This window comes from Phocoena sinus, chromosome 3, assembly GCF_008692025.1.
Source record: "Phocoena sinus isolate mPhoSin1 chromosome 3, mPhoSin1.pri, whole genome shotgun sequence".
Taxonomy (NCBI): Eukaryota; Metazoa; Chordata; class Mammalia; order Artiodactyla; family Phocoenidae; genus Phocoena; species Phocoena sinus.
The window spans coordinates 146,561,975-146,576,024 of record NC_045765.1 but is presented as its reverse complement, the minus strand read 5'-3'; the positions used below and the strand labels follow the sequence as shown (position 1 = coordinate 146,576,024).

General features: G+C 38.8%; 1 protein-coding gene across 1 annotated transcript; it reads left to right on the top strand.

Moving 5' to 3' along the window:
- The first annotated feature begins 273 nt into the window (after positions 1–273).
- LOC116751667 (tetratricopeptide repeat protein 9C-like) lies at positions 274–1,080 on the top strand. The gene has a single exon (XM_032627862.1). The coding sequence runs from the start codon at positions 305–307 to the stop codon at positions 818–820; it is 516 nt and encodes a 171-aa protein (XP_032483753.1). The 5' UTR covers positions 274–304; the 3' UTR covers positions 821–1,080.
- The last annotated feature ends 12,970 nt before the right edge of the window (positions 1,081–14,050 follow it).

The window sequence follows — 14,050 nt, the reverse complement described above, 5'->3', positions numbered from 1 at the left end:
TCATGGAGGCTCCTTACACTGGAGTCACCGCTTTAGGAAATCGATTAATTTCTGGCTTTACTCCTCCCACGTCCTCTCCCTGATTAATCCCCTGCACGTCTAGAGCCTGAAAAATAACTGCAGAGAAGAAAGGAAGGGGCTGTAGTAGAATCAAGGAAACCTCATTCCCTGAGAGGCCTCCTGGAGAAGGAGAATTTCCTGCCTTTTTAAGTGGGGTAACAAAATTGGTTATTTCACTCCTATCCCCAGAGCTTCGGTTGCTCTTTCACTTCCCACTTCCTCAAGAGCACTGGGTGACAAAGTTATGGAGAAGCGCCTGCAGGAGGCCCAGCTGTACAAGGAGGAAGGGAACCAATGTTACCGGGAAGGGAAGTGCCGAGATGCTGTGTGTGGGTACCATCGAGCTCTGCAGCAGCTGCGGGGTCTGGATCCAAGTCTGCCCTCCCCGATACCTAATCTGGGACCTCAGGGCCCGGCCCTCACACCTGAACAGGAAAACGTACTGCACACCACCCAGACAGACTGCTACAACAACTTAGCTGCCTGTCTTCTTCAGATGGAGCCAGTAAACTATGAACGGGTGAAAGAATACAGTCAGAAGGTCCTGGAACAACAGCCTGATAATGCCAAGGCCCTGTATCGGGCTGGGGTGGCCTCTTTCCACCTGCAGAACTATGACCAGGCTCGGCACTACCTCATGGCTGCTGTCAATAGGCAGTCAAAAGACGCCAGTGTCCGGCGGTACCTTCAGCTAATGCAGTCAGAACTCAGCAGCTACCATCGGAAAGAGAAGCAGCTCTACCTGGGCATGTTTGCTTAACAAAGAAGAAAGATACCCCTCCACTGGAACTTAGGTGAACCATTAAAGACCCATCAAGGGGAAACCTGAGCCTCAGCAAGAGAAATTAACCCCATACCTCTGACAGAGGTGAACTTCTATTTTGTTTCTAGTTCTGCACAAACTCTTTATTGCTTACATAGCCTGTGTCTGTTTTTGTTTCTCCATCTATGTATTTATATGGCTTTTAATATGTGGTATTATTAGGGACATTTGCCTTGAGAAATACAACCAGAAAACATTCATCAGTTGTGGGTGGAATTAATCATATCTTTGGCACAGATTTTAATGATAGATGTTGGTAGATGTAGTCATTTACAAAGGAGAACGCTAGCAGAGGATGAAGTAATAAGGAAGGAAGAAAGGAGTTTCTTCCTTCGTTTCCTCAGATGCCCAAAGCCAAAGTTACACAGGCCACAAACTGGCAAATATATATACTGTGAAACTAGACAATTATAAATTGGCCCCACACGGCTCAGAATGAAAGACTTGAAATTAACCACCTTGATTAAAATAATTCCTTTTTCTTAATGTTCCACATACATTCAGATTCTTTTTCCCCCACAAAAGTTTCTCTTGGTAATTTCTAGTCCTTCCTATTGTTCACACTCAGATCACAAGTATAGTATACTTATTTATTTTTTTTATTAAACCCTTCTGTCTTAAAACCTCTGGAGTCAAGCATTTAAGTATATATTTTGTAATCTTTTAAAAGCCCTCATGCCAAAAAAACACTCGTAAACATTTTAATTTTTAATAGGTGCACATCTATAGTATGCTCATTTCTCTAAAAAAACATAGGAAAGACAGTTTACCAAGTCTTCTAGAAACAATACCATAAAAGAACAGGATAAGAACATAGATCTGCTCTTTACCTGTTACCCGCCCCCTTGTATTTTGCAAGAGCTCACTTCCTTAAAGAGGAGGGAAACGGTGAGGAAAGGTTCTCTTTCCTTAGTGCCTTTTAAGCACCAGTGAACTTTCTGAAAGCTTTGTTGGGCATGGGTGCAGGAGCAGATCTGGTGCAGTCATGGCTCGGTAGGAGCTTTCATCAACTGGGAGCTCCTTTGTCATTCTGCTAAGGTCCACAACATATGAGTTGTACAGAGTAGATGAGACCATAATAGCACTGCCTCTACCTTTATGAGTGAAGGTAATAAGCACGTGTCATTAGCCATCATATAACCACAGACAGATTTCCGACAAAAACCCCTTAGTCTTGCTAAGTGTACACGAGCTCTTCTCCCTTTATCAGTAATGCATCTCTCTCATGAGCTAGGCTCCTCTTTGAGTCTCCCTGTACCCTTCAATAATACAACCATCAACTTACAAACAAAAAGTTTTTATACCAAATAATCTTTTAAGTCCAAGGACAGAACTAACAAAAGTTGAATATTTTATTCCTCTTCCAAGCTTCTTAAATTTCTAAGCCTAGACTGTTGCCAAATTATGTCATGGTTGTGTGTTATGTTTGTTTGGGGTTGGTTTTGCTTTCTGATTTTCTTTTTTTTCCCCTAAGACTTGATGTTACAGTAAGCTATGTTCTGCATCAATGAGGAAAAAATAAAACTGATATTTAAAAAAAACCCAAAAACCAAAAAAAAAAATTGGTTTATGCTACATTGTGAATGAATCATTTATTCATGAAAAATACCTGGTTGATATTTTTAAATTAAGCACCCACAGTATGCTAGGTCCTGGGGATATGATCGACCAGCCCTCAGAGAATTTACAGATGATTATAGAATATGTAAACAGATAGCCAGAAAGAGAACACAAGAAGCTAACCTCATCTGGAGGGTCAGAGGAGGATTCCCTGAAAAAGGGTGGTAAAGGTTCGGGTAGAGCATTCTGGGCAGAGAAAATAGCATTCACAAAGGCCCTGAGATAGGAGCCTGGTTTTCAAGAATAGAATGATTTCATGTGTGGCTGCAACTGGGAAGAAAATGAAGCAAGAAAAGTAAGCACATCCTCTAAGAACCTGCTAGTCGGTTGAAATGAAAACCATTCCATTTCATCCCCTGTTTCTGCTATAATGTGTGATGACCACATGCGGTTTGACCTTCCCCAACTGTCAATCGTCCTATAATAAGGAATAACACAAATCCTAACCTGGTTACCCCCAGAGAATCCCTTTCAGGTCATCTGAGGGCAAAAAAACCCAGTGCATTTTGACAAGGGGAAATTCCTCAGGAAAGAAAAGAAGTAAGGAGAGAATGTTAAATATGCCTCCTTATGTTTCCTCCTTGCCCTCATTCCTGTATGTATCTCGTGCAAAGTGTTCCCCCTTTTCCTTAGATTCTATCTCCCTTCCTTAAGAACAGCTTTTTCCCTTCTTTTTTTCTTTTTTCTTTCTCTTTTTCCCCCTTTGGCCCAAACCATAGTACTGAAAATGTAAAACCTGCAGTTTTGGGTATGTTACCAAAGGAAACAGTTTTACTTAAAATCTTGTTTTTGCCAAAATATTTTCAAAGTAGCTGGAGAGCTGTCAAACCACAGTGGCTCTCAGCTGCGTTTCCTTCTAGCATTTCCCCAGGTTCTCCCAGCACAGCACTCAGTAACTGGATATTATTTGAGGAGGAGGGGAAAAAATGCTGCACGAGACAGTTTGTAGATTTAAGAATTATCCTCTGGGTACTGAAGGCCAGAGATCCAGAGGTGCTCAGCTGCCAAACTCCAGGGCCGCGTGACTGTGTCATTCCTAGATGTAGCTTTCAGCAAGGAGACATAGAGGAAACATGCTGGCAATGGTCGATATTTAGACCATTTGATATTTATCATTCCAAAGTCTTTAGATTGTTTTCTGTCTTAGTCATGTGACTTTGAACAAATGGATTTATTCTCATAGAAAAAAAAATTACTAAACACAGCTTGAAATGACATGCATTTTGGCCTTGTAGGTACTGACAGCCTTCCCCCATCCTTTACCACCTCTTCCAATTCTAGCTAGCAGTTGTGGGCTTTACATACCAGCAGAATAATTTAACAGTAAGCAATCACTCTTTACGCTCTCTAACAACTTTCTTCCAAGACCTTGAAGGAGGAAAAACTCATTATTTAGGGACTTCTAGAAGCAGAGGCAGTAGTTACTATGTCTACTTAACTCATCCAGAAACTGAAGTTCAGGAAAGTGACATGGGTTTTCCAAGGTCATATAACAAGTCAAAGCTGTTTCTTCCTTATAATACACTTCTAATGCATTTGATTATAAGACATTATAAAATGGAACAAATGAAATATAACTGTATAGAATTTATGATAACTATCAATCCAAATGATAACCACTAATTGACAGTAGATTGGGCCTCAGGGTTTAAGTGCTATTACCACCAATCTATTTTTACCAGTTCTACTATTACGTCATTTGGATCCTGGCAAAAAACAGATGGCATACTCTGAAGCAGTAATAGAATGGACTTAAACAGAGTGGACAAGGTCAAGGGAACCAATGAGAGGTGGTAAAGCACCCAGGACTGGGAACAGTGAGAAGCAGTTGTCACTCCATCATTGCTTGCTCGGTCCAGAGAGAGGGAGCAGTGACCAGAGTTCACTGAAACCTCTCGCTATAGGAGAGGGGCTACCTGATGTGGACATGAGCCAGGGGGTGGGAGGGAGCCCCCAAAACCCCAACTTTGCTTTTCTCTTGTCTCTGCTTTCCTGCAGGTGTCTCCCAATGACCAAAACCAACAAGAAGCCAGAGGATAAAGAAGCCTGGGTGATGCTGTCTGAAATGCTCAGATCTCTTCTCTTCTCTTTATGTACCGTTTATATGCTGATGACTATCAGGTTTCTATCAGAATTTCTTGAATTTCAATTCAGTGAATTGAATTTCAATTTCCTACTAGGAATCTCCTAACTGAGCACCTGCTCTTCTCCCAAATTCTGTTCCTCTCACAATCATCCCCATCTTAGTTGTTACCCATCTCCTACCAGTCAAAAGTCAAAAATCTTGGAGACATTCCTAACTTCTCTTTTTTTCTCATGACCAGCATCCTGTTCTTCAGCAAATCTTACTGACTCTCCATCATTCAACATCTATGTGGAATCCTACCACTTCTCACTGTTTTAACACCACCACCACAATACGAGTCCTAATCACTACTTGCCTAGAATATTACACTAGATACACTGCTTCCACCCTTAGCCTCTTTAGTTTCAACAGAAAATAAAGTGATTCTTTGAAAAACTTAAGTTAGATCATATCAGACTTCTATACAGAGTGTCTAATAGCCTCCCATTTTACTCAAACTAGAGGAAGTCAAATCCTTACAATGGCCTCTAAGGCCCTATAAGATCGGCCCATCCCATCCTCTTAATTCTCTGGCATCATTTCCTATTACCTCTCCCTCTTTTATCCATCCAGCTAACACTAAACTCTTACCATGCCTAAAACAAACCAGGTACACTTTCATCTCTAAACAGTGTTTATTTACACTTGCTATTTACTCTACGTGGTACACTCTTCCTCCAAATGTCTGCACGGCTCAGCCCCTAATCTCCTTCACATTTTGTTCAAATGTCACGTTCTCAATAAGACCTTTCCTGGCTATCTTTTATTAAAATGTGACCCCCCCAACACCCTAGCATTCCCGACTCACTTCCCTATTTCATTTTTCTCCATAGCACTTATGACCATCTGACACATTTTATATTTTACTTTTGTTTGTTTGTTTATTATCTGCCTTCTCCTCCTTGTACCTCCATCCCCACTATAATGAAAGATTTATGAGGCTGACATGCATAGGGCTATGAGGAGTCATGAGCAATTGTCAAAGGTTTCATTGCATGAAAAAATCTACGTTTTTTGTCTTACTCATAGCACTTGACAGTATTTGGCACAGGGAGGCATAAATGCTCCCTAGCTTGAAATGGAGAGTTTTAAATAAACCCAGAGTAGCCTAGTAATAAGGGGTTTAAGTTTGAAATCAAGGCAACATTTGAGCCCTTTCTTTAGAAACAAATTAAAGGGATCCTAGAGATCTCCTTGGAAGCTGGGAGGACCAAAGACAGGCCTCTTTCAAAAAAATATTATCAATAGATTATCTGAAATCAGTCAGGGCCAGAGCTAATCCCAAGAACAAAATATATGCTACAGCACTTCTGAAACCTGAGCCAGTGAGTGTCACAGGTTAGAGTTCAAGAACTGTGAGAAAATGAGGAAGGCTTCATAGCAGTTGAGCCATGGAAGGATTCTCTATGTTCTATCTAGTCTTGGTAAATGTTCAGCCAATGAAAGGCCTGGCTATATTTCCCAACCTCATTTTAATGTGTTAAAGCAATACCTAATAAGCTGATATTTGCTGAATCAGTACACAAAGCTTTGTCCAACTTCAGCAGAATGGAAAACCTGAAAAGAAACTAATTACCAGTGAAGGTTTTCCTTATGGAAAGAATAGAATAGGCATTAGCCAAGTAATATGATTTCAGGGGCCAAAGAGGTCCTGAAGTAAAAGGAAATCCTTCCTATAAGCTTGCTGATACCTAAAGTTCTACATTCCAAAATCTAACACTTTTACTTAAGGATTTGATCCTGATTAAATGCAGATTTCCCCTGGGTAAGGTCCCTCACCAGTTATTTATTCCTCAGAGTGAAAAAACAATTGGAGAACAGATTTTATCAAAGGGTATAAGGGATGGATATGAGGGTCTTGAGAAACTTGTGATCCAGGAAACAAAGGATTAAGGGGCTTTGACAACAAACTTCACTTATCTCCCAGTTTTACTTGGATTCAGCATCACTACATATGTTTTAAAGACTCCTCATATCCAAGATGAAATGTCTTTTTGGGTAAGTTGTCATTTCAGAAACCAGGTCAGCTTTCACATATATGGCCATGGAGTTGGGGATGGGCAGCAGAGTGGTACCTATCAGATGTGTGAATTACACCATCCTCCCTTTATTCCTTTTCTTACTCTTATACTGCTCATTCATATCTTTATAATGAATTCAGCACAATCGATGAGCCCATTCGCAAAGTTAGTCATAGAAGAAATTGATAGTAATGACTAAAATCCGTTCAGTACCCTCAATACATGAGTGGACTTCAATTACTCAGCCTCTTTTCTTTCAATTATCTAAATTCCTGCACTGGAAGATAACTCACATTAAGATGTGTGTTCAGTATGCTCATCTTCATAGCAGTTCTCCTTCAAGAAATGCTGGATTGCTTTATCACCACCAGATATTGAATTATATTAAAGGACTTATGAGGAAACATAGTAAATGTAGGATTACAGAATCTTTCTACCCTAAACATAAACTACTATGAAAATAAGAAGTAAAATAAAACAGAAATAGTACTCTTACAAGACAAAGACATACAATTATGAATTCTAAATTTTATAAAATATCTCTAGATAATGAAGATTTTGAGAATAATTCAAGTTTCTCTACCTATCACTTCCCTCTTCCAACTCCAATACAATACACACACACACGCGCGCGCACACACACACACACACACACACAAAGAACAAGCAGAAGCTGTACCATGGGGAAGAAAGTAAGTGGACAAAATCCTGAAAAGTCTCTTGATGGCACAGGGAAGAGGACTGAGGGTGGGTGAATGAGAAGCTAAAAGAACTAAAAAGAGTCACGTATTTGTTTTTTCTGGCCCAGAAGAACATGAGTGAAATACCTCAGGAAGAATTATACAGAACTAATTGTCTATAATAAATAAAAGTTTGTCAAAATAAAAGATCAGAATAAAAGGAAAATACCATTCCTCAAATCACTGGATACTTTTACATAGTAGCTAAAAAGCATCACAATGATTGTTGGGAGAACCTCTAAATTTTGAGTATTTCTCTAACATAACCACAACTGGGAGTGAAGCAGAAGAAATGTCTGGGCAATGGTGAGTTAAGTAGTGGTTGTTTTCATGTGGCCAAAGATTTAGTGAGGCTAAACTGGCAGACTCACTGTAAAATGAGGAAACAATCCAATACCCTCATGTATCTGGAGATGCCCCTCAAATAGAGTAAAATCTGGTAAAAGATGTTTAACAAACTTCCAAAGAAAGAGAATAAAGACAAATGGAATGAATGGAATCAATACACACCTCCAGCTCTTTTCTCTCACCTTCATCCCACTACTGCCCTCCTCTAGGTAACTAAAAAGCTGAACATAGAATTCAGCCAAAGATTCAGAGAGATTTACAAGAAAGATCAGGTAAAGCAGGAAGTTGGAAAGGAGAAACTAGCCACACGTTTGGGAAAAGAGATGGAGAGGTTGAAAAGATAGGGCAACTACACTGAAACAATACAGATAAACAAAACAAAATTTAAAAAAAAGTAAGTGTATATTTTGCAACCCATAAAAATAATTCATTCTCGATGAAGACATCAATAATCAACAAAATCTTTGGGAATTAAATACAATTAAAGAAAAGCTGACATATTTGAAAGAAGAAATCCATGGTGAAATGAAGACAGCAAAATAAGGTAAAAATGAGACTGGAGAATGAACTAGAGACAAAATAAAATTATTTTAGAACCAATTATTTATAAATAGCAATTAATGAACAGTCACAGTGAAAGACCAAGTTGATGAAGAGCTCTAGAAAATGATACAGAATGCAGCTAAAATAGACAAAATAGAGATGATGAAAGGAAATAAAGAGAAGTTATGATGAACAGACAAAAGGGACCAATCATATATAAACTGGTTCCCTTGAGGTAGTATACAGAACTAATGGAACAGAAAAAAATGTCAAAGTAAAACAAAAGAATTGAATTTGCAAGTGCAGTGTATTATTCTAGGATAGTTTGATAGAAAATGATCAATAGTGAGACATAGTCTATTGAAGATATTGGGCTTAAAGGATTTTAAGAAAAATAATCCAGTTTCAACTCCAACACATAAAGAGTGTGGAAGTCATCACTCCTGTCCTTACAGCAAGAAAAAAGTTGAACAAAGCACAATTCAATGACTCCTTGGACCCACTAGAGAATGAGGTACAGGGCAAACAGACACCACACATTCTGCAGAGATGGGCTCCAGTATAATAACAGTGGATCATAGATGAAAGATGAAAGTCACAGACTCTACTTTAAAAGGGATTCTTAGGGAAACCCAAAGATAGCAGGAGAGACAAATGCAAGGACAACAGAGAAAATGGAAGGCCCTGGAACCTACAGCCAGAGCAAACATTAGGCACAGCCCAATTCCTAACCAGATTAATATAAAATCTCACACAAAGGCATATTTACCTCAGTTTCTACCACCTGATACATCATGTCCAGCTTTCAACAACAACAAAAAATCACAAATCATGCTAACAGGCAAGGAAAAAACAAACAAACCAACAAACAAAACCCCCCAAAAACTCAAAACAGTCTGAGGCAAGTAAGTGGTAAATTCTCCAAGAAGACATAATCTTTAACCTGTGTGCACCTCACAACAGACAGTAAAAATACATGAGGCAAAAACTGATAGAACTCTAAAGAGAAATAGACAAATTCACTATTATAGTTGGAGAATTCAACTTTCAGTAACCGATATATCAATCAGGAAGAAAATCAGTAAGAACAGAGTTCTTATCGGATAGTATTATCAATCAACTGGATCAAATAGAAATTTATAGAATCTTCCATCCAACAACAGAAGGATACACATTCTTTTCAAGTTCACAGAGAACATTCACCAAGATAGACCATACTCTAGGACATAAAACAAATCACAAAAAATAGAAATTGTACAAAATGTGTGTTTAGACTACAGTGGAAATCAATAAACTAGAAATCAATAACAGAAAAATGGTTTAAATCCCCCCAAATACTTGAAGATTAGACAGGAAACTTCTAAGTAACACTAGGTTCAGTGACAAAGTCTTGAGAGAAATTAAAGTTGGGGTAGCTATATTACCTCTTTCTCAACACACACACACACACACACACACACACACACACACACACACAGATGTCCTAGTGGTTCTGCTTCTCTAATTAAACCCTGAATGATGCAGAATTTAGCACTGAAGATGGTCCCTAAGGAACATAATCTTAAACGTGAGTTCCTAAGTTGATTCTAGGTTTTCTTGGTTCTCTGATCTGATCAGATTTAAAGGCATTAATGACTCCTCTGCTTCTAGTGGTAAAGGCAACAATGGTAGTTGATGGCATGCAGTAGCAAAACAGTTACTCAAGCTACCAACTGCAGATACCTTTAATAATGTGCCTGTAGAAGACAAGGCCCTGGGTGACAAAATATTTTCTGACACAGAAAATTTTAGTGAAAATAAGAAGTATAATTGAGTTAGTGGGTTGCTCTGAAGTGTGCTGGAGAATTTAGGGAAAGAAAATTATGAAAGCAAGACTTTAAATTCCCAGCTCAAGGTATTGCTTCTATGAATACTTTCAAAGAAACTCTTATCTCCTGTAGTTGTGAGGCTGATATTTCTGAAAACAAAACCCCAAATCTCATGCATGCCAAGTGTAGCTGAATTACAAGACAAATTGAATTCTCAATCTCGTAGAGACACTTGGGAAGGAATGGGATCCTGAAAATCATGATGGGACAGATGGGAAGATTCCAATAAAGCTGGGTACCCTGAATCCCTAAATTCTATCAAACTATCTTTGCCAGGAGAAGCAGCCCTTTTACTACAGCAGCTCTGGCTCTGAATTGATGCTACTCCTGGAGACCCAAAACATCACTGTGTTCCTGTCAGATGACCCACAGAGTTTTGGCTCAGGTGTATTGTACAGTGAGCCCAGTGGGTCCCTGGATTCACTCTGTGGTTATTCCCCAAGTTCTGGAATGCATAATGGAAACAGCATTACTCAGCCATTGGCAGAGTCCCCATAGTGGTACCTTGACCCATGAAGTGAGAGCTACTAAGGTAGAAAAGGTCGAGTGTAAGTCATCAGGACTGCCTCGATCTATGAAAATAGTAAACCAAAAGCAATAATGCTTTCCTGGAGGACTGCAGAGATTAGTGCCCAGTACATCTCCCTTTAACTTGACTAGCAGGCCTGTGCAGAACATAGACGGATCTTGAAAATGACAAGGAATTTATAATTATCATAAACTTAATTAGGTGATGACTACAATTGCAGCCAAAAAAATTGTGTCATTAGGTAACCCAGAATCATCCAGATTCAGGTATCATGTGGTTGGCAAATGTTCAGTCCTCTGTTCAGTCCCCGTTCTCAAGTGGGGCAGACTAAAGTTCTCAACTTTTGGTTGGGGGGACATAGAGTGAAGAGGCAGGCAGATATATCTAAAGATACAGGGAAACACACTGTCCTCATAAATTCTTATGGGTCAATATTCACAGATCTGGCTAACAAAAGAGGTACCAAATATCTAAGAGATTTGGAATCGCTGCTGCTATACTGTAAGTTCCAGCCAGCCACCAGATGCAGAATTTTCCTCATTGATATTTAAGTGAGAGTGGCAACTGCCATTAGGACTTGGGATGGATTTGGATTTTACAAGTGAACGTTAGAATTCTCAACTGGCTATTTATGTAGACCCACCTCAGTTATTTCATTAATCTCACAATAATATAATCTCACATTGTATGCAGTTGAAATTTTTTTAACCCATTCGTTGTGCCGTGGCAGAGTTTAACTATAATGCTATGATTCAGGAAGAGTTGTCATTCATAAAATTGATCCAAAACACTTCAGTTTTATTCTTCAATTAATAAAAATATGTGCATTGTTTAAGAAAGAAAAGTCTTAATATTTTGAATATGTCAGTTCATGTAAATTAATTTGTAAATCCAATTTTTGCTGAGTAAATACTACTAAATGACTTGGGATTTATGTTTTGTATATGGTGTGGGGAGATTTGACAAAATTATCAAAAACCCATATGTCAGTTGGAGCTGCATCAACCTTTGAGATATTCTTAAGATTGTCTCAAATCTTTACTTTCATAATCCAAGAAAATCTAAACCCTTCCCAAGATTTCTGTAAATTCCTGGGATCTACATGCCATGGCCCTTTTGTTTTGGGGCACTGTATCTTTGGGTAATACTTTTTTTTTTTCTACAGCACATTGATCTCACTTTGATACTTAGTTCCTCTTCAGTTTCTACAGCTGCAATCAGTCACATCAACAATTAGTATATTTGGTAGACTTTAACTAAAATTAGAAGAATAGCATGCAGAAGAAGGATTTATATCCCAACAATGAAAATGCTTTCTATTTAATTCCTCTCCCTCCCTCCAAAATCTTCTCTGTTATGCAGGGGGAAACTTCTTTTCTAATGCCTTGGCACCCTGCAGTGACTTGGTTATTTCCAAGGAAATTTATTAAGGCATTCCCTTCAAAGCAATGAATAACTTTTAAATAGAAATTCTATATTTAAAACATCTCGCTTTATTACGGATTGTTCAGTTGATCTGGACGAACACATAGGAAAACCAACACAAGTTTGAAAAATCTGAGAAAAAGGATAACAAGCCTAATCTTACCTAATATAAAGATAGTAAGTATATGTTACTTAGAACAGAGTAGCACTGGTATAGGGAAAACTCACAGTGAGTTGAGTGAAATGCAAGAATCCAGACATGAAGAATCCACTGGGATCAATTGTACCATATGAGGGAGTATGGTGAAGACCACCAGTTTTTCCCTGCTAGTCATTGTCACCTTCTTCCATAGTTCTATCATCTTTAGGTGGGCACATCCATGCTCAAAATAAAGAATACTTTCCCAGCCTCTCTGAAAATACGCGTAGCCATGTGATTAAGTTTTAGCCGATTAAATTTAAGCCAAGGTGTTATATGACAGCTTTTGGGAATCTGCCTTAAAGGATAGTTTATCTCTGTACCTCTTTCCTATCTTCTTTACCCTGTCCTGCATCCTGATGCTTAGCATACAATAGAAACCAACTTGGACAAAATAGCACCACATTTTGACCCATATTTGCTTTGGACCTCAAAGGCCCACATTTCAGAAGTAGTGGATCAACTGAGATAGTCTGTGCTTTTGATCATTTATTGGGGTAGAGCCACTGTATAAACCCCAGGCTACAGTATTATAAGAAAGAAATACACTTTTTGTGTGTGTGTGTAGTTACTTTTATTTTTAGTATCTAACTCACAGGTAAACCTAATCTTGGTGAGTATGATCAGTGGGTAGAAAGACGGATTATCCAGTAAGTGGTACTGGAAAAACCAGCTATGAAAAACGGCCAGGAAAAAAACTTGCAACTTCACCCCTCAAATCTAAATAAATTCTTGATAAATCAAAATTATAAGCTTCCAAAAAAAAAAAAAAAGACAAAATATGAGAAAATAGAGAATATTTCATTTCTTGGAATGAAGTAGACCTTTCTAAGTAAGAGGGGGAATTTAAAACTCATAAAGAAAAATGATAATAAATTTGAATACATGTAAAAAATTTCATAGACTTCTATATGGAAATATTCATACGTATTCTACAAGTAAAATAAAGAGATAACAAATAGAAAATATTTGTAATATATATGACAAAGGACTAATTTTTTAAACATACAAGGAAAGATAAGCAAACTAACTAGATAATAAACAAATAATATGAACAGGAAATCTGTAATAAAATTTCTATAACCATTTGGGAAATTGTTTAATTTCATTTGTAATGAAATAAATGAAAAGAATTTAAAGATGCCCTAAAGAGAAAAAGACTAAAAATATAACAATAGGGGCACTTTCAAGACGGCAGAGGAGTAAGATGTGGAGATCACCTTCCTCCACACAAATACATCAAAACTACATCTACATGTGGAACAACTCCCACAGAACACCTACTGAACGTTGGCAGAAGACCTCAGACATCCCAAAAGGCAAGAAACTCCCCACATACCTGGATAGGGCAAAAGAAAAAAGGAAAAACAGAAACAAAAGAATAGGGACAGGACCTGCACCTCCGGGAGGGAGCTGTGAAGGAGGGAAAGTTTTCACACATTAGGAAGGCCCTTCACTGGTGGAGACAGGGGGTAGGCAGGGGGGAAGCTTTGGAGCCACAGAGGAGAGCGCAGCAACAGGGCTGCAGAGGACAAAGCAGAGAGATTCCCACACAGAGAATAGGTGCCAACCAGCACTCACCAGCCTGAGAGGCTTGTCTGCTCACCCACCAGGGTGGGGGGTGGTGGCTGGGAGCTGAGGCTCCTGCTTCAGAGTTCAGGTCCCAGGGAGAGGACTGGGGTTGGCTGTGTGAACACAGCCTGAAGGGGGCTAGTGTGCCACAGCTAGCTGGGAGGGGGTCCAGTAAAA